Genomic DNA, 22335 nt, shown 5'->3' on the forward strand with positions numbered 1-22335 from the left:
CTAAGACACATTTACATGCAAACAAGACGGAAAAGTGAATTTTGCATCCAATGCCCAATTAAAAAAAAAAAAAAAGAATGTGTGTTTCTGTTTATCTTGAGGATTTGTGCATGCATATCATACCAGAACACTGTTGACCTGAAAGGCCTTCAGATTCCTGTGGGACTCAATGAGTGTGGTAGAACTGAGCGATCTTCCGTTTGCTAAACAGATCTACTGTACAAGTGGGCTTTATTCACAGTGGACTGCACTCTAGGGTCACAAATAAGCAGTTGTGCATGTTATAATTAATGTGTCGGCAGTCTTGCAAATATGAACTTTAATGCTGAGGCACGAGGTTACAACATAATGGGATCCAATTTCCTTTGTGAACAGGTTTTTATCAGTTCTCTGATCTTTGACAGAATTTATAATTTATGCTGCTGTACAGTTACTGCACTGAACCAGACAAAGACAAGGTAAGCCAAGCTTCAAACTACACATTTATGTGTGTGTGTGCGATGTGCGTATATATATATATATATATACACACACAGTGAGGAAAATAAGTATTTGAACACCCTGCTATTTTGCAAGTTCTCCCACTTAGAAATCATGAAGGCATCATGAAGACATTTTTCTAATTTTATTAAAAGTGTCATCTACTGTGTCAATTTAAAAATATATATATTTATATGCTTTTTCAAATTTCTAATAAAACAATATAATACGTAGAATAAGAAGAATAAGTTACCAATCATATGAAATTATTTGTACTTTGTAAAATTTTGAATATAGAAATATTAAATTATTTAAATAACTGAAATTATACTTTAAAAATGAAACTAAAACTACCAGCAGGTGGCAGCAAGTCACTGATTTTATCACTGAATCATTCAGTCAATTGATTCATTTGAACAGCTGATTCATTCAGGAATGAAGCAAGTGAATGGCTTTATGAATGGCTAATTGAAACATTGATTCACTAGATTCGTTCAAAAACACACTTTCATAAATGAAACACCACTGTTTGCTTGGAGATGTGCAGGGGCTCAGCTCTGACTTCGTTTGGTACTGTATTTAACAGCAAAATCAGGCAATAGTGGTATAGTGACACAACGTAAGTCACTTAATATTAATCTCTTGTTTATTGAACTGTTGTATTAAATTAGCATCAGATTTGTAAACTCTCTTTATTATTAAAAGCTGTCACTCTCCTTAGTTTATCGTGATCTGTGGGCGCAAACGGTCTATAAGACAGCGCACAGGCCTGTATTGAGTTCTCTTTCACTTTAAATAAGCAAGACCCAAGCATGTGCAAATGATACATTCTGTCATGGCGTTATAAGCGAGGAACCTGCAGGAATGAGTAGAATTATGCGCAATACCGCGCCGAAATTCAAGTCCTGCTCTGTGTTCTCTGCTAATAATTACCCGACTGTGAATGATGCGAGCGGAGTCACTAAGATGTCACTGAGAAGCTGCAGCCGTGGCGGGGATGTTTTTGGTGTAGCGGCCCGCCACGGCAGAATGAATCTAGTATATTTAAGGCAACCCACCACAATCTGTCCTGTCACAGGTTCATAATGAACCAAAATATTTTTACTTATTTAAATAATAAATGTATTTATTTATTTCTTTTATTAAAAATTTTAAATCTGCATCATCCAATAATTTTTTCCTGTTTGGCCAAAGAGTGTTGTAAGTCAGACTTTTATTTTGAATGCACCAAGAACCCAGCAACTGAGAGCAGACACGCAGAAGCTCCCATTCTCAATCTTTATTAATGTACTGTTAATTAAGTAAATGATAAATGCATGTATTATAGTTTTTGGCTTTTTGTCAGTAGTAGTAGTAATAGAAAGAAACAATATTATAATACTTTCAGTCGCCATTCATATCATTTAAACAAGTCTTTGAATATTTAATAAACACTTAATTCCAAGACCCTCTGAAATGTGCATTTGTAGACTCCATATAACCATTTGTACTCTGTGAGTGACACGGTAACTAAAGATAACTAAAGATAAAACTGGTCGTAGAAGACAGAATTACACTTCAGATATACATTTATATAAATACATTTATAGATTTATTTACAAACATTTCTCACCTCGTTTTGTAGTTCGTCATCACTCTTTGTGGAAGCAAGCATCTCAAAAAGAGAGGTGGAGAGCTCTTCGGCACTGGACGATACCATATTTCCCTCGTTCAGGTATTTCTCCACCTCTTGTCTCAGGATGGAGCTGTCTGGGTTTCTCTGCTCCAGTTCTTCCGCTGAGTCATCTCTGTCACCCCCAGCCCTCCGCTCACCAACATGATTATTGAGGAAGCTGTGAAAGTCCACGTCCTGCTCCATATCAGACCCCTCTGACCAGGGCAGAGTATCCTGAGCATCCAGCACATATGTGTCAAATGAGAAAGCAATGTTCTGTCCAAAGATAGAACTACGGTTCACCGTCTTGAGAGAACTCTGTGTTTGGATGAAAGCATCCACCTGAGATTCTCCAATCTGGGCCACTAAACGACCCACAGATGCACACGATAACTCGGCTGCAGAGGCCGGAAAGGGTCCAAACATCTGTTTTATGGCCCTGGTTTCCTCGTGACCAATCTGGTCTTTGTTGTGGAATGTTTTAAACAAGAAGACTCCGGCACTTTCAATGGTGTCCTGCCCATAATCCATACCAACTGCAAAAAATGTAAAAGAAATATATTTGTTTTTATTTACAATATTTTGTTTACATGCACAAAAACACAAATGCAGATGTTCAGAATTGACCTGGAGTAAATACAGACTATATTACTAAATGAAACGGCTTATTAAGAGCAAAAACAAATTGGCTAATTTTTAGCATATTGTTATGCGGGTGCTAAGCTCTTTTGGGTGTTTCCTAGGGTATTACTAGGTGGCTGTCCACTACAGCCAGTTTACAGACACATCTTAGAGTTAAACTTGTACAGTATCTTCATAATATACATGATAATTTATTCTATAATCTCATTTAGGAACAAAGGCTTAGTTCACACTGCAGGTCTTAATGCTCAGATTGGATTTTTTGCTGAAATCAAATCAATTGTTCACATTGACATTTAAATGCGACTGCCATCAGTCTCATGTGTGAACCGTATACGGCCCTGAAGTGACCTGCATGTGCAGAAGAAGACGTGATGTCAGACGCAGCGCACTGTGTTTGCAGAAATAAAAATGGATGATGCTCGCGTTAGCGTGTGTTCAGCAATTTTTAAGTTAATGTGCAATCGGAGCCTAAATAACGAAGTGATAAGAAGAAGAATATTAAGAAGGAGAGCACAATTTCCTCCAGCACAGAATTGTGACGTGTGTCACATTTCAATGACGTAAAAATCGCATGAAATGCACATTGCAAAACATCGGATATGTATCCGATTTAGGACCACATATGAATGTGGCCTGGGCCTGATTTGAAAAAATCGGATTTGTGCTGTTCAGACTGTCATAAGACAATCAGATATGGGTCACATTTGGGCAAAAAGTCGGATTTGGGCCACTTTAGCCTGCAGTGTGAACCTAGTCAATGATAGCAAGTCTCTGTAAAATGGCACCTGCTCCTGTGATATGGATTACTACGCTTGCTTTAACAAGCACCATATGGTAGTTTTGTGTGGAACAGACTATATTTAAGCCAAAATGTAAGAATATTTAAAATCACCATTCAAACTCAATAAAAGAGAGTAAGTCATTCTGTTTTGTAATGTCAAGAGGATGAAAATTTTCAATTCTGGGTGAACTATCCTTTAATGCATGTTATGCCCATTATTTAAAGCTATCACTTACTTGTTACTATCTGGAGTGTGAAGAAGTGTAGAAAAGAGACAAGAAGAGGTTGTGCAAAATGGCTCGAAGGAGACTTTGTATGAGTCAGAGACATGGTACTGTATCTGAGTCATGGCATATGAGAACATTAGGGGACTCGGTGCTGGACAGTTTTTGTGTGGATATTTCAGTCTCTACAAACTCTGCAGTGTTTGTAGACTCTACAGTGTGCCCTTTATGTAACAAGAAGCAGACTGTAAAGAACTTGAAGGACCTCTGGATAAAGAAAAGTTTGGAAGTGGATGGTGCAGCAGCTAAAGAAGCAGCACTGTGAAAATGAAAACTCACAGCAAGAAGATCTCCGGTTTGAATCCCAAATAAGCCAGGAGGCAAGAGTTTGCATGTTCTTCCCTTGTTTACATGGGTTTTTATCCGGGTGCTCCGGGTTTCCCCCCACAATCAAAAAACATGCTGCATTGGAGATACTAAATGGGTGTTTAAGACACTAAGATAGGTACCAGCATCCCCACAACCCTTCAGAGGACATGGATGGAAAAATGGATGGTCTGATCCTTCTTAGAGACCACTAGAAGATAAGAGCCTCCGTGTCTCCTATGCCCAACCTGTCCCTCTCTGCTGCAGAATCTGCATCATGGTGGTGAGCAGCATTTGGGTACCTCTGGTAAGCCAATTATGGCTCGTTTCCACCACGTACAGTACGGTATGGTTCGGGACCGAACACTCTGATCTAGCTTCTGTTTCCACCGCCAAAAGTACCCTTACTTGATAGGCGTGGTGTATGCCGGAAAGTAGCGATCGACAACAAAGCGCGACGATAAACACAACTCTGCCTCTTTTATGTCAGTTTTAATGAACAATAATAGCCATTATAAAAGTATAAGTACAAATTATAAGAGGAAATAAAGACAAAAGCAAACAATTCAGTCAAATGTATGCTACAAAGTCAGCACTGTACTACGATAAAGTTCAAAATAAATATATAAAGTTAAACATAACTTGTGCTCAGCCAAAACGATATGACAGGAACAAATAATAGATTCATGAGACCACGAATGCCTGTTAAATATAAACACAACGAATTGTATCTCATGTTTAATCACTACAGAGACATCAGAGTCAGCGGCAAATGTCGAAAGGACTAGCTGAGTTGAGGCTGCTCTTGGCGGATACATGAGCACTGAGCGCCCGGTGATCGCATGGAGCTCCGAAATCGGCATAGCAAATTTTCAAATAGGCGCTATCTTTAGAAATAAACCGCAGATTTGAGTTTTAAACAACTACATTCTCACCTGAAAAACTCTTAAAACAGGCGTTTCTGTTAGTGTCATTCCAGGAAGTAGACTGAGAACTTTGCATATCTATTACGGTCTTTTAAGTTCTACCTCATAGGCTGGAGAATGAGAACACTGTTGTATCTAGAACAGAGAGTCTCAGTGTGGATTATTTCTCTTTTTGTTTGTTTACCTCATAAAAAGGTGTGTCGACTTGAGGGACTGCACTCCTGTTGCTGTCAAAAGTAACCACACATTATGACCCACGCTTCTTTCTGAATGAGCTGCTCAAGTGCATGAGGTGGGTGTACACTGCACGAGTTTAGACACAAACAAAGTTGTGAATCCTTCCACACGTTACGAGTCAGGAAACCTGATAATCATGTCAAAGCAGTTCATGTGTGTAAATGTGTGCATACTGTATGGATGCTCTGGACCATGCATATGCAGTCTTTTAGTGGAGTGAGCTAAATAATGAAGTAAACAGAACGACTTTAAAGTCTGTTTTACATTTAATGCACTCCATTACAAAAGTCATTATTCATAAGTTAAACAAAATTATTTGAATTTATATTTGTAGTGGATGCACCACATTTGATCACTTTCCTTGTAGCATGCTACAATGACAGCAAAAAGTGCTAAACGCCCAATTATTCCTCTTTAAAATAAAATGCAGAATTCATGTTATGTGAAAATATTTTCAGTGAGAACAATGATCAATAATGCGCACTTATGGATATTATGGCAGACACTGCTGGATTCAGTGGTTGAATGGTCCATTGGCGGTTTGAATCGGTCCAATAACAATACTGCACAACCACTGCTGCACATTAGAAAAGGCAAGGATACTGAATGATTTTTAGCAATGTAATTTATGCCAGAAATTGCATTTATAGTCCGTATTTCATATTTTTCCTATGTCTTATACCTTTAATGGCATTAACAATTAAGTCATGAGGATGGGAATATGAATGAAAATGATATGCGATGACGTTATGCATATTAAAACTAGGTGTTGTATAGGAGACTGGGTGGAGATGCATCTACGCACATCTTCCGCTGACTGGGGTTTTATAAAGGGAATTTTGCACAGGTTCTGACGTACGCACAGTTTTACAAATCTGAAAACTTTTACGCATACGCAAAATCTAGTTTTCCGCATATGCAAACCTTTAGGATGAAATCTATGGACAGTTTTATACATGAGGCCCCTGTGTTGCCCCTACTAGATTGTGTTGTGAACTTTTGACTTTAGTTATTGGGCCAATAAATAGTCTCGTTGTGTAGAATTTGAACTAGGTCAGCTAGCTAGCATTTAACAGCAGCCATCATAGATCCCATTGAAATCACCATTTGTCAAAAAGAAATCTTGACCTGCATAGAGTCTGCAAATAAGAAAGAGAAAACGACAGAACCTGCGTCAATATAAAATCTGAACCACATCGTTATATGAAACATACTGTATGACATTTTTTCCTGATGTATGCTTTGTTGGAAATTCTTCACATTGCCAGTAGGACTTGGTGAAGCATTACATTTATATGGTGACCACCAATAACTAATAGGATTTCTCAAACTAGAAGAGAAGTGGTTAAGCAAAAAGAGATGGAACAGAACTACTCCGCAAGTAACATGCAATTCCATTTTCAACCACAGAAGGTGAGAGGAGAGGCCAAAGTTCTGTAGTTTTTCAAGAATTTCTATGGCAAGTCAAACTTGAATCTTAGGAGTGAGATTCCGGAAGAAAACTGAGTTTCCATTGATTAGAGGGAACATGTGGCCAATAAGAAGCCTTCCTCTCCACAGGGCCTGTTGTTGTCTTATCTGATGACAAAAGACATTTGTTGCTACAGAAATCCAATCACACTGAAGTGAACCTTTTCCACAGTGACGTGCGAAGGGGATTTAGAATGCCATTCTGTCCGCTGTCCACTTCACAAAGCAGAGATCAAAAAGAAAGAGAACATGAATGTGGAATGGTCCTACAAGTCCCTTGGAGTTTGCATCACTCAAGAGTGAACAAGACAGACAACACATTGGCGTTGTTCAGGAAAGGCTAAGTCTCCAGGTCCAGCCTACAGTTCCTTCCGCATCCCAGTTATTCACGACAGGAGCAGAACAGCAAGATTCATTCATGGTTATTTAACCACAGCAGAGCTATAAGGGACTTGTATTAAATTGAATTAGATTCATCAGGACAACTGAATGCCACTGAGGTAAGGGGTGGCTATATAATCATGAATCATTAGATGCTAAGTGAGTTGATGACTTGTGGAAAATGATCCTGACCTTAAGGTGGTTCAGTAACTCTACTACCAGTACTGGATTTGATTAGTTCTTCATGGTATTAGGTAGAAAATGAACCACAGCAAAGTTGCTGCAAAAAAATCTATTTTGACAGCTGGCTGTTAACCTTTACCAGAAGACATATGGTAAAGGATTACTGAATTGAATTTTGATAGGAAAAGCTGCATTGGGGCTTTATATAGAGGGAATATATCTTTTTTTTGTACTATTAATACTCAATACTACATCATTTCATAAGATGAACTACCCTGTAAAACAAAAGCAATTTAATCTCACATTTTGTTTTTCACAGCACAAGAGAATGAACAAAGAAATGTGAATGCCCATAGGCCCAGAAAGGGTAACAAAACCTTTGATAAAGTCTTCAGCATGCATAAATCAATGTTCAGCCTGTGAACACAATGACTCTCAATAAAATGTGTTTTAGAAGAATCTGGATATTATTATCTGACCTGAAGCAAGGGGTTTATTCAAGACTGTTATAAAAAAGTCAATGAAATGAAGCTTTTTATAAGGGGAAATAGATCAAAATGGCTTCAAGTCAACTGCTGCCAAAAGAGAGGCTGACAACCAACAAAACCTGTGATTGCTGGATCGAAGTGTTCAATATCACATGACATTTTAAGTGTTACTTCATTAGATCTTCTTTATCTGTTTGTCTGATGTCTAGGATACATTTTAAAGCAGAAATAACTTCTATTCCATTATTCTAAAAATGTTCTCATTTGTGAAATCGTTATTCTAATATAACTGCAAGTAGCGCAACAAAATAAAAATATATGCATACGTATGTTCATAAAATAACATGAAATGAATGATTAGTCTGGCAGCAGTGAAACACAACAACTTTACATTATAAATATGACTGAATGAACAAAAAAATAGGCCTAATCAGTATATACTCTGGGATGGGCGATTTTTTCCGATTTTATCAATTAATTCAAATTTAATGTTTTCCCACGAAAACCTGTAAAGAACTACTTCTGTTTGCATCACGGTGACAGGCTGAAAGCTGCTGCTCATTGTTTTTACAGGACGTTTATACAGTGTTGGGCAAGCTACTTGGAAAATGTAGTGAGCTAAGCTAACAGTTACTCTTCGTTAAATGAAGCTTAACTACACTAAAGCTACAGCCCTGGGAAATGTAGCAAGCTAAGCTACGGCAACATGGCAAAAGTAGTTTACTACATCCAAGCTATTTACAAAAAAAAAAAAAATTCTATTGAACCAATATCATACCAAGTCAATGCTCTCTCAGTGATCAATAAAACTGTCAGTCAAGCTGATAGACAGGCATCAGTTTAATGGTTTATTCAACAACTGTTCCAAACCAATTTGGCAACATAATCAGTATCAAATACAGGGCCGGATTGACCTCAAATTGTGACATAAGCAAAATAAATTTTTGCTGTCGGCCGGAAACCTCCTATTGGTTGTTGGTATTGTGGCTTTATTGTATACAGATACATTAACAAAGATTAATAAATACTGTAACAAATGTATTTTAATGAAATCGTATTGTATAGTGTTACCATATAGATGTTTAGGCCTACAGATAGGCTACGATTATTTGGCATCATTGCATGTGTCATTAGACATTAACATTTCACCAAAATCAAGTTCAAATACAAAGCTTTTGACCAGCGAATGTTTTTTTAATTTATTTTCCCTGACTCATGTCCCATTTTCCCCAGTTTTCTGTCATTATGTGGGCGTTCAGTTTTTTTCTGTTATTTGGTCAAAGTATCATATTATGAAAGATTCAGCGCTTCGCACAAGCTATTTGGCTGTGACTTGACAACAAATGCTAGAGAAACTCTTCTCCGCTCCTCAAAAAAAAAAAAAAAAAGCATTAGCCTTTATAAATAGTGTTTTTTGAGTAAAGAAACCGCTGTACTTATTCAATCAACAGTTCTTTATTTACCTTCAGACTGCAAACAAGCTGAGATGCTCTAAACTGCGTGCCGCACTTCATTGACAAAAGAGGCGGGAGGAATAATGAGGTTTGATTGACAGTTTGAGGAGCCAATGGCGTTACGAGCTTTAGTGTCTGTTATATTTTGGATTTGAGCTTGAGTTTCAGAATGCTTTCTTTGGAAAATGTAACGTTAGCTTTTGTTGACGCTACCGCGCTACTTGATCAAAAAAAAGAGCTTTACTGCTTTTCACGCTACTGAGAAATGTAGTTAAACTAGTACTACTGCCCATCACTGTGTTTATAGTTAATAATAGTCTACTGGTGTTATACCTTCAGTCATTTTGAATTTGAATTACCTTGACTTTTGAGATTGTTTTAAGCATTTTTCTTGTATTATTTCTGAACATATAAAATGTATAAGACAAGTTTGTACGAGATGTAGTTGTAGCCTAGTTCATGCATCTTTTCTGCAAAGATATTTAACAAGTGATTTGTTTAACATTTACATCATGACAACTTCGTGTGTGGTGCACTTGGAATAGAATTTTCTTTAACTAGAGGGTTAATAAAGAAAACGTTGCTTGAATAATGGTGTAGTTACATTTTCAAGTTGACTTGTAAAAAAATCGAGAATCTGTCAAACGTTCTGAAAAAATTGGAGATTTTAATTTTTTGCCATATTGCCCAGCCCAAGTAACACTGTATCTACACCAGAAGCATTTGGTTTGTTACTCTAGAACCAAGTAACTTCTATTACAATCAGTGAAGCTGTCTGCACTGGTGACCATTTGCCCATTAGTTTATAAAGTGCACTATAGTGTAAATTCCTGATTGGATTGTTTTTGAATCACACCAAAGAATTACCTACCGATCTGTTTGGCTGCTTGGAGGATATTCTTCAGCTCAACAGTGGCTGCTGGCTGATCTTTCTTCTCCAGATGTTGGGTGAAGAACTGAACTATCTTCTGCCATGTCAGACCGTCTCGGCCAAATATTTCTTGTCGTTTCAGTCGTTTGCTCTACAAAAAGATACAATTAACAAAACTTACATTTAAACAGAAAGGACAGCTAAATGAATACTGTTTGTAAAAACACGATACTCTTCCAGGAAAATATATTGAATATTCATAATATATGTGCAATGTCTGAGGCAGCTTATCACTTTGACATTAAGTTTCCTAAAGGCTGCATCAATTGGTTAATTTCACAATCCTTTCCAACTTGGAAGTATGTAAGTTTTAACAAGACTGATGTAATAATAGATGCATTTGCACAATATTCACAGAAGTGCCCACATGGTTTTTGTTCAAGTAATGAACCCTTTTGGGTAGTGCACATTATACATATACACATTGGGTAATATACACTACCCGTTTGGGATCTGTTCCGTTGAAAGAAGTCTCTTATGCTCACCGAGGCCACATTTACTTAATTAAAAATATAGCAAAACACTAACATTGTGAAATATCATATATATATATATATATATATATATATATATATATATATTTTTTTTTTTTAAATACTGTATTTTCACTGTATTTCACTATAATTAAAAATGGGCTACACTGGTTATTCCTCAATTTTAAAATCAGCATGAAATCAACTTATTTATTTTCTTAATGTGTTACCGGTCTTACTATGATAGATAACAGTTCCTCTGTGACGCTGCAGTTACTGTTAGTCAGTCATATTTAGATCTGTATGCAAAGCTTACTTTTCATAAACCAATGAAATAAAATTAATCCTGTTTCTCTCAAGTTTTTCGTTCAATGAGATGTTCAATTGTTCAATAAGAATTTACCACAGTAAGTCAGTTGCAACTTTAAGCATGTTCAGAGTAAATACACACACACACACACACACACACACACATACATACATATATATATATATATATATGGAAACTTGTTTCTGCCATTGGAAAAAAAAAAAATAGCAACTTACAAAACTGACCTTTTCACAATTTTGACAGTTTCTTGCAATTTTGAGATGAAAAATCTGAACTAAGAACAAGCAGTTGTGAAAAAAATTGTCAAAATTATAAAATAAAAGTCCCATTAATTTTTTTTTTTTTTTATTCTGACAGAACTTAAAAACAAAAACAGAATTGAAACATATAAACTCAGAATTTCCAGATATACATCTCACAATTTTAAGAAAAACGTCAGAATTGTGAAAATATAAACTCAGAATTGCAAGAGAAAAGTCAGAATTGTGAGATTAAAATTTGCAATTACATATTTTTAATTTGTGGTTTACACATAAATATGTGTAATATGTTTATAACATGTGAAATAGCTTCGATATAAATCATGAAAAATGAAAATGGTGAAAAATTATTTTAATCGCCCATCCCCTGTGAGACTAGCAAATTTGAAATCATATTATTTTGGGGTCTGAAATACTGTAAAACATTAATGAAATGAGTTCCACTGCACACAGCTGAAGGATACAGTAAAGGGTTATTTGAATAAGCTCCTCAGTTTGTGATGTCTGCTCAATAGGTCATGTCACCGGGTCAGTAAGTAAATTAACACCACGCCATTGTATCAGCACTTCAGTGCCCTCTCAAACTCAGCATTATGAGTGAGCACTTGAAAAAACCTGCACCCTGTGCTCTCCGTCCAAAAGCAGCAGCAGTGGCGATAAAGAAATCTGAATTTAGAGACGAGGAGAAGAATTTACGCTGAACGGAGGTGTGGTGCTTCTGCTTCCACAAAATCCCAATAAAAGCAAAGTCAAGAGAGAGAGAGATTAAAGAGAAACAGAGCAGTCAAAGCTTATTTAATACACTATGAATCACACTCTCAAGGTCGAAGGAACACGATTAAATGAAGTACAGACAGAGGACATCAGATTACAAAGAGACAAAAGCTGTTTTGGCTATTAATTAGAGCGATATAAATCTATAGGCTGATATTATCAGCATAAAACAGCACTTTACAGATATATCTGTGGCCTTAAATCCACTTTAATCCATATATCACAGCTAATCCATTGGTTAAACTTCCTAACTTTCGCTGATTATGTGTGAAGCCTTGGACATGACTACAGGTGATTGATAAAAACAGTTTAGACATTGCTTGTGCAGATAACGCCTAAATACCAACATTTATTACATTTTCTGAGTCTTGCCAGTGCAAGGTCACCATCTTGATGCTATGGTGTTTTTGGTAAGTGCCAGGGTAGTATTATATGGGGGATTTTCTGCAAGTTTAAGGGCCTAAAAAGGTTTGTGTTTACACCTGGTATTAAGATCGGTTGACCAATCACAAGTGGTCAGCGGAGACACATTGCTGTTTCTGTTATTTTATGACTGGATATCAGTGGAATTTGTAACTTACTTCATTATTCAATGAGGAATTATCTGTTATTTTAACATAGTAGCTGTACCTGATTTCTTTTTTTTTATTATTTCTTTTTTTGGTCAGAAAGCTAAACAATCTCAAACCATTTTAACACTATGCTTCAGGACCCTCAATGCAATTCTATAAAAAGTCCTCACTAAAAAAAAGAAAAAAAAAAGACACCTCTCCTAAAACAGGGCACAAGATTTTAAGCATTTCTGTCTGGCAACAAAAGTTTGGGTTCAGTAAGGTTTTTAAGTTTATATTTTACTTTTATTTTAAATTTTATATTAAGCTTTTATTCAGCAAGAATGCATTACTGTTCTTTTGAAATTTCAATTCAAAGAAAAAAATGTATCGGGGTTTCCACAAAAATTTTAAGCAGCACATCTGTTTTCAACTGTTTTGCTAATCATGTTACAATTTTGATCAATGTTACTTGAGCAAAAAAGAAGAAGAAAAAAAAAAAAAAAAGCATATGAAAACTCAGCGTCACATGAATAAATTACATTTTAAAGTATATTCAAATAGAGCTATTTTAAATTGTAAAAATATTTCATATTATTACTGATTTTATTTTTTTTTTTTTTTTCGTATTTGATCCAATAAATGAAGCCATGGTAAGCATAAAAAACCTCTTTCGAAAACAACCTTAAACTCTAAATTCGTACCAACCGCTGAACTACTTTTGAACAGTTGCACCGCACAAACACAGCAGCATACTTAGGCTTAGGGCTTTGTTCAAATCTCAAACGCCAAACATCCCTATATATAAGCAATAACAATTGTGCAGCCTATCTTAGCAAACACCTATAATGATGGTCATGAGAGTTATTACGACCCCCAGCACTTAAAACATTTTAAATAAGAGCACGCAAAATTACACTGCCATACCTACAACAATTCAAAACTATTTTTAACACTGATTTGCACTAAAGTCAGATTTAATGAAGAATGCATATATTCCATATTCTATGGGTACATTCATCCAGAACATTCAACAAAAAAGTATTATTCACACTAATTTACAAATTATGAATACATTTATGTATGTGTGTTATATGAGCTGTTATCATTTACTTTTACTATCATTTACAACCTTTATAATTTTCTAATTGAATGAGCCACATTCAAAGCTGTTGTAAAAACAGTCCATTTTTATCACATCATTTGATATCTACTCCTTTTCTAATAAAGCTAAAACGCAAAAATTAGCTCAACTAATAAAACTAAAATATGACAAAATAACTACCATTAAACAAAGCTCCGGTTGGATTGGTGTTGTCTTACCTTCAGATCATAAATGTCTTGTGTTAAATCATCCTGTTTGCTGACGGTAGAAAAGGAGCGCAGGGCTCCAGTGAGCCGAGGAGGAGACATGGTCAGCCACGCCGAAGGCCGTCTGTGGCCAAGACCTGTTCAGGTGGGAAATATGATAAATGTGAATATAGACAGTTCCTTTATGTGTCTTTAACGAAGAAGACCGTATGGATCGTATCCACAAAATCACAACTGATGACTGAGACAAAATACCTAAAAGGTGCTTTAAAATGAATTAAATTGACGGCCAAAATCAAACATATTCTGGATTTTGACAATACTCCTCAGATCCCCAAATCTGATCTCTTCCTCTAACATTTAAGAATCACAAAGTGTTCTGTCTTCATTTTAGTATATGTACTGTTTTATCACTTAAAAGCTTATTTGTGAAAAGCCCTGCTTCAAAAGTGTTCTTGTGCTATTATTCTAAACTGCACTTTAATTTATTTACTATAATTCATATTTTGAGGTATCAAATCCTTTCTGGGCCCCTGTGCAAGTATGAATAAGACTGTCAGACACTACAGGCTGTTGAAGAACTGCTTAATACTGAACTAACGTGTTATGATACTGATGTATACTACATGATATTTTAATAGCAACATCCTTATGAAATGTCTCAATGCGTGTTTGTTTATCTAATCGTGACAACACAGTGATTGCGACTTCATTATGTAAAAAAATCATTTAAAACTACTTCACCAAACCACACACACGTTGCAGGGTCCATTAAAAAACATGAAGTGTGATTTTGGTCAAACCTGACCAAAACAGAGATAACCAGCACATGACAACAGAGCTAACGTCTGTTACTCATGTTCACATCGGTGTATTTGCAAACCTCGGCACACAAAAACATTGTTATGTTATACAAATATGAATGGTGACTGACCACTAACAAGTTAAAGTTGACAGCGGTGAAGAGATTGAGGTAAAGTGGACTCTCTCAGCTGGACCCGTCAGAACCGCGTCAACCGGCGTACATGCGGCTAGCTTACGGTGAATTGCATTATGGGAATTGTAGTTTTGTAAGGTTACTACGCGCCCGCTTTCAACGGTTCAACTGTAGTTAGTGGACTACAATATCCGATATAGAGACATATGCGGAAACAGCAAGGCAGCAGGAGTCAATCGTTGATAAACTGATGTTTAGTAAAGTTCTAGATGACTCAAAGTGGAGTTACGTATCTAAGTTACACATATGTACATATCTAATTTAAATGCTTTAATGTAATTAATACGATCTGTATAGAGCATGTGAAGCTGACGTCACGCCGCGTTGAGTTCTGGGAAACTGCTTTGTTTATCCGCCATACTGAGAGGAGTTTACAGCAGTATTTTGATTTTCTGTTGTGATTGTGAAAAATTAAACCATTTTATGTCATCCATGCTGCATCAAGAATTGCTAAATTAACTCCGGTACTCGTTCTGAGCGAAAACTGGACATTGCAGTATGTTTTTTCGCCTTTTCTCTGTGTAAAAACCCCAAGGGAAGCAGGTCGCGGAGATTAAGTTGCTGCATGTTTTTGAGTTTTGATTTTGTTTGGTTTAATTAACATCACCTTTGCCAGTATGATTCTCACTCGGCTTGAACTTTAAATAATGTCTGTATTAATGCATAAGCTTTTATTAAAATTGTCCAAAGGGAGGAGAACGGTTAATGTTTAAACAAGTTGCATTAATATTCTGGGCTTGACTGTGCCCACTGTACATTAAACCAGCATTTTAAAATGCTACAAAACTGTTCACAAGCTTCCAGTGATTTAATTTTAATTATCATTTGTTTAAATAAATATAAACATACAGTGTGTCTGTCTGTTGAATGTGATCCACAATCTCTGATTCTCTTCGTTGGCCACGGAAAAATGAATACAGTGACAACAATACTTCATCATTTAATGTTTCCAACAAAGAAATTGACCGACTTCTGTCAGCTTGTTGAACAAACACTGTATTCTGGTGCGTTCAAGTCATGTCGGATACATCGTATTTACGAGTTGAACGCACATGAACGCCACCACAGGGTCGTTATTTCGAGTGGAAAACTCCACATTTTCTCTAAGCCCCGAGTTGGGGGCGTGTCAGCCAAAGACTAACGATAAACAGCGTCGGTAAAGTTGTTGAAATGAATAAAATGATTTTATTTTATTTTTTGTAATGTACAATAAAACTATATAAATTACACATACAAAACATTATATTATTGTATAATTATAATAGAATATATAAATATTCAGTTTACATCACCTTCATAAATTAAATAAAAAAAGAAAAAACACAATGATGCACATTCTTCATTCATCATTTTGTAGATGTAGAGTTAAAAAAATCATTTAATTTTCTGTAGAAAAGTTAAATCGCCATCTTGTTCCGACCAAAGTGACTTGAACCAAAGTCTCTTCTATAGTCTTTGCTTGAACGCACCGGACGTTGTAATAAGGACGTCCCAGGAGCACTTGAACGCAGCATACCATATGATGGCTGAAGCAGCAGCGGGCGACGCTGTTTTCATGGAAGTCAGATCAACATTTTAAACCAAATTCTACAAAAGAGAAAAAACTGTAATTATCATGCGAAGCTATAAACTAGCTTCTTTTCCCTACAAAACAAAAGATAAGCAGGTATCCCTATTAATTTCAGCATTTGCAGCAGAGGGTGATCCTCTCAAAATGGCGGCGCCGCCTCAGATTGCAACGTGGCGTGGCGTAGCTTCAAATTCTCTATTTGACTAAATATATTAATAAGTTTGTTGTTGTTGTTTTCGAATTTATGCTTCTCATTAGCACCCTGGACTGTTGTTGTATTGTTATGATTTGACAATGATGACAATTTTTTTTTTTTCAAGCATTCAATAAAAAAATTAAAAAACATACTCCTCAGTAGCCTGTATGATTTTTGTTGACCAAAATTACCATTTAGCATAATTAATTAGGACAGTCGTTCTCAACTGGTAGGTCACAGTTCAAAAAATGATGAGCTAAATGCAATCAATCAATCAACATGCATATGTGACCCTGGACCACAAAACCAGTCTTAAGTGTCAATTTTTCTCTGAATAAATAAGCTTTCCATTGATGTATGGTTTGTTAGGATCTGACAATATTTGGCCGAGATATAACTATTTGAAAATCTGGAATTTGAGGGTGCAAAAAAATCAAAATATTGAGAAAATCGCCTTTAAAGTTGTCCAAATGAAGTTCTTAGCAATGCATATTACTAATCAAAAATGTTTTTTTTTTTATGTTTTAAGTTAAGTTTTGATATGTTTACGATAAGAAATTTACAAAATATCTTCATGAAACATGATCTTTAATTAATATCCTAATGATTTTTGGCATAAAAGAAAAATCGATAATTTTGACCCATACAATGTATTTTTGGCTATTGCTACAAATATACCCCAGCGACGTAAGGCTGGTTTTGTGCTCCAGGGTCACATATAAAAATCAACTAATCATATAGCCTATTTAATCAGGATTATAAAGAGGCCAAATAAACAGGCTTATCAACTTCTTAAATTATTAATATTAAATAATATGAATACATTTCAGGGTCCAATGTGCAAGACCAATAATCAAAGAAGATCAAATGAGTAAACCTACACAGTTTGGAGGGGTGTGTGTGAGAGTGTGTGTGTGTTTTTCTCTATTTTTTTTATTTATTTATTTTTATTATTATTTTGTGTTTAGGGGTAAGGTAAGTGGATAGAATATACAGTTTGTACGGCATAGAAATCATTATGTCTATGGAAAGTCCCCATAAAACGTGCTTGTGTGTCTGTGTGTAGGCTTGGCTATATTTGAGAGAGAGAGAGAATGAGCTTTATTGCCAGGTATGTTTACACATACGAGGAATTTGTTATAGTGACAGAAGCTCCACAGTGCAACAGAATGACAGCGACAGGACAGGACACAGATAATAAAAGAATAATATACAAAATAGACAATGTACAAAATAGCAAAAACACAATATATAATATAGACAATCATGTTTGTACAGGTATGATATGTGCAAATTTGAAATGTAAATAAGTATGTGTGTTAAGTAAATAATGTATAATAGTGTTGTGTGTTCCACGTTTATTGTCAAGTGTTCATGAGATGGATTGCCTGAGGGAAGAAACTGTTTCTGTGCCTGGTCGTCCTGGTGCTCAGAGCTCTGTAGCGTCGACCAGATGACAACAGTTCGAAGAGGGAGTGTGCTGGATGTGAGGGGTCCAGAGTGATTTTGCCAGCCCTTTTGCTCACTCTGGATAAGTACAGTTCTTGGAGACTGGGGAGGGTTGTACCAATGATTCGCTCAGCAGTCCGGACTACCCTCTGTAGTCTTCTGGGGTCAGATTTGGTAGCTGAGCTGAACCAGACAGTTATTGAAGTGCAGAGGATGGATTCAATGATGGCGGAGTAGAATTGTTTCAGCAGCTCCTGTGGCAGGTTGAACTTCCTCAGCTGCCGAAGGAAGTACAACCTCTGCTGGGCCTTTTTAACAATGGAGTCTATGTGAATGTCTCACTTCAGGTCCTGAGAGATGGTGGTGCCCATGAATCTGAGTGACTCCACTGCAGTCACAGTGCTGTTCATGATGGTGAGTGGGGGGAGTGCAGGGGGGTTTCTCCTGAAGTCCACGATCATCTCCACAGTTTTGAGCGTGTTAAGCTCCAGGTTGTTAAGACTGCACCAGACAGCCAGCTCCTTAACCTCTTGTCTTTAGGCAGACTCGTCACCGTCCTGAGTGAGGCTGATGACTGTGGTGTCATCTGCAAACTTCAGGAGCTTGACAGAGGGGTCTTTAGATTGTGCAGTCGTTCGTGTAGAGGGAGAAGAGCAGTGGGGAGAGGACGCAACCCTGGGGGACACCAGTGCTGATCGTACAGGTGCTGGATGAGAATTTACCAAGCTTTACTAGCTGCTGCCTGTCTGTCAGGAAGCTGTTGATCCACTGACAGAGGAGGTGTGAATGGTGTTTTTTCAAACCTGCAGTAGAACTCATTCAGATCGTCTGCCAGTTCTTGATTCCCCACAGTGCTGGGGGATGGTGTCTTGTAATTGGTGATGTCTTTCAGACCTTTCCACACTGAAGCAGGATCACTGGAAGAGAATTGGTTCCTTAGCTTTCCAGAATAATTCCTCTTTGCCACTCTGACCTCCTTTTCCAGGGTGTATTTGGCCTGTTTAACAACAATCTGTCCCCATTCCTGTGAGCATCTTCTTTGGCCTGAATGAGCTGTCTGAGTTTTGCAGTTCACCAGTGTTTGTCATTGTTGTAGGTTAAATGAGACCTGGTAGGAATGCACATATCCTCACAGAAACTGATATATGATGTTACAGTCTCTGTAAGCTCGTCCAGATCGGTGGCAGCAGCTTCAAAAACAGTCCAATCAGTGAGGTGGAAACAGGCTTGTAAATCCCGCTCTGCTTCATTAGTCCATCTTTTTACAGTCCTTAATACAGGTTTAGCTGATTTCAGTTTCTGCCTGTAGGTTGGTATGAGATGAACTAGTGATCAGAGAGCTCCAAAGCTGCCCGTGGGACAGAGTGATATGCCTCCTTTATTGCTGTGTAACAGTGATCCAGTATATTACTGTCTCTGGTGGGACATGTGATGTGCTGTCTGTATTTTGGCAGTTCACAGAAGAGATTTGCTTTATTAAAGTCCCAGAGAAAGATTAAAACAGAGTCTGGGTTTTGCTGGCCTAAATCATGTTTAAAAATCTACTTTAAATATTCCATTTAAGAGTCTAGGGTTACCAATGCTGCATTTGAAAAAAAAAATGCAGTTGAAATGCTGCATTTGAAAAAAAAAAAAAAATTATATATTGAATTTTAAATAAATAAATAACATTAATACAATTATATTAAATTATTATTAAATTATTTATATAAATAAATTATTATAGAAATCCAGAAATTAATTTAGAAATCATTGCAATCATTTGGTGCAAGAAACATTTCAAATTTTGTGTTTAACCTCTTAACCCCTCTGTGGGAAGCCTACGTTTACTTCACTATTTTACAATTAAATCCTAATCTAATCATGACAAACTATATATCGTTGGAAAGATCTAAGACTCCTAAATAGGTATTTTACCACTTTTTTTGTTAAAAAATTATGTAGGAAAAGTAATAGATCAATTTATGACAAGAGTGCACCTGAAAAATCTACATCATAACAGGAGTTCTGACCTTTCTCACAGAAAGTCTTCTTAGTTGCCTTTTTCTCTGTCACGCTTTAGAAATCATAAGAAATTATATATCAGTTGAAAACTTAAAATCTCAAAATTCATCCTTTGAAACCCATTTTAAAATCAGACATTGCATTACCATGGAAATGGTACATCAAAATCATTTTTTCATTCATGAGTGATAAAAATTTAAGTTTGGATAGTGCACTATAATGTCTATGTGAGTGACAGTTAAGGGGTTAAAATATTGTGTTGTTAATTCCTTTTTTTTTTCTTTTTTTTTTTTTGTGGAAACCATGGTAAATGTTTTGGGAATATTTGATGAACATAAAGTTGAAAAGAATAGCAATTTTTTTTTCTTTTGTAACATTATAAATGTCTTTACTCTTACTTTTGGATCAATTTAATGCATCCTTGCTGAATAACAAACAAACATACAGTACTGAATCAATGAATGGATGAATAATGCTGACCCTAAATTTTGGAAAGTTTTTTTTTTTTTTTTGTGGAGAGGATTAGGTGCAAACTTAGATTTGGGTTTTAGCAAATATCATCACCCATAAATAATTATAAACTAATCAAATGTTTGGAATTAATGTATGTGATTTATTACTATAATTAAATGATTTGTGGCATATTCTTGAGCGTTTACCCTTGCAAAAGAGCAGTGTAACAGAATACCATGGTGCAGTGTTGCTACAGATGGTTAAGCCATGGTACATGGTTTTTTCTACAGAAAAGAAAAAAAAAAAACATGTATCACAATGTCCCGCTAAAATTGCAAGTGTTTTAGCAGTGGCATTAAGTAATTTTTGTAAAAGTAGTTTAATATTTTTACCAAGTGACACTGGTAATGTTTAGTGCTCATAATGACATGTAGGCCAATGATGTTCTGATATATAGTGTTTGCAGGTAGGTTTGCAGGCCAATAGAACATATACTGCAAGGCTTAACTCAGATAAAGCGGTTAGATAAATAGACAAAAGTCACAGGACTGTGAACTGATAGAATAGTACATACTGATAGAATTTTAGTAATACTTATTTCCTTGTCTAAAGGACTGTCAAAAACAATGTCTGTTATATTTCCCAAATTGGGCCCTATATTTTCCATGAATGCACTGCTGAAATGCCCAAGGCAAGGCTGTTCAAAGAGGTTCATATCTCAGAAGACCCTCTCTGAATGGTGTCATTGTAGATATAGCAGTGCGTAACACTAACCTGATTTAAACAGAAGAGAGGCTGCACCCTGACTTAACCATGGGCAAAGTCATTTAGTGTTAAATAAATCCCAATCCAGACCTGTAGTAACACAGTGCAGCAGTTATTTAGCACTCGAAAAAAGTGACGGTGTAGTCAAAGGTTATCCACAAGAGAACTGTTTGTGTAGATGATCGGCCACCCACAACTGTGCTACAGTACATATATTAATGACAGTTTATTCCTCTTGTTGTTCACCACTTGCTTGGCTTCTTGTTTCTGTAAAGGAAATGTTAATATGTGTGTTTATATGTGTATTGGTTGAGTACAAGAAACATGAACAAGCACAGCTATGTAGGAATTCAGTCAATTATAGTTTACAGTATTTGACCTCAGACTGCCATGACTGACCAATCACAGTCGAGTAATTCAGAGAGATGTGTAAAACTGAACTGAAATGATACACTGCTGACTCCGCAAAGGACTAAAGCCGCAAAGCAGGGGTACCATTTTAGTACCATTGTACAGTATGATAGTTATACTCACACAAGACTCCAGGCAAGTTGTATTGAACAGAAATGGTGCATGAGTGCAAAGGTGAGTAACTAAAGCAAATGATAATGTAAACAGTAACTTGAACTGAAGTTCTTGTGTCTTTCTTACAACTTGTTGGATTGTGACCAGAGCAGCACACCTCAGGCAAATGGAGATGGGTAGGGACTGTCTTGTCTCCTACAGATGGAGAATATCGAGGAGATTGCTGGAGAATACTTGAAGAGAATCTTGGAAAATCACTAGAAGACATCACTTCAGGATGGCAGGAGAGAAACTGAGGATGCACAAAGGAACCACCATTCAGGTGAGAATCACAGGTAAGAGTTCATGTCTACTTATTTTTCACAAGAGATGTCTGTTACAGTATTGATATTGACCAATATATTTATATATTTTTTCAATAATTCGTCATAATTCACCAATATAGGGGGGGGAAAT

The 22335-nt window shown here is 36.3% G+C and overlaps 1 protein-coding gene across 2 annotated transcripts in view; it reads right to left on the reverse strand.

The window, feature by feature from the left end:
* ascc3 (activating signal cointegrator 1 complex subunit 3) overlaps positions 1–14973 on the reverse strand; it is a 236095-nt gene extending 221122 nt beyond the window's left edge. Inside the window, exons 1-4 of one of the 2 annotated variants that reach the window (XM_058745784.1) lie at positions 14862–14973; positions 13933–14057; positions 10161–10311; positions 2093–2670 (exon numbers count right to left, since the gene is read on the reverse strand). In XM_058745784.1, coding sequence (XP_058601767.1) covers positions 2093–2670; positions 10161–10311; positions 13933–14022 — 819 coding nt within the window. In that variant the 5' untranslated portion in view covers positions 14023–14057; positions 14862–14973. Of the gene's footprint in view, positions 1–2092; positions 2671–10160; positions 10312–13932; positions 14058–14854 lie in introns of both variants that reach the window. The other variant, XM_058745783.1, reaches the window with a different exon arrangement.
* Positions 14974–22335: the final 7362 nt, after the last annotated feature.

This window comes from Onychostoma macrolepis, chromosome 16 (genome assembly GCF_012432095.1).
Source record: "Onychostoma macrolepis isolate SWU-2019 chromosome 16, ASM1243209v1, whole genome shotgun sequence".
Classification (NCBI taxonomy): Eukaryota; Metazoa; Chordata; class Actinopteri; order Cypriniformes; family Cyprinidae; genus Onychostoma; species Onychostoma macrolepis.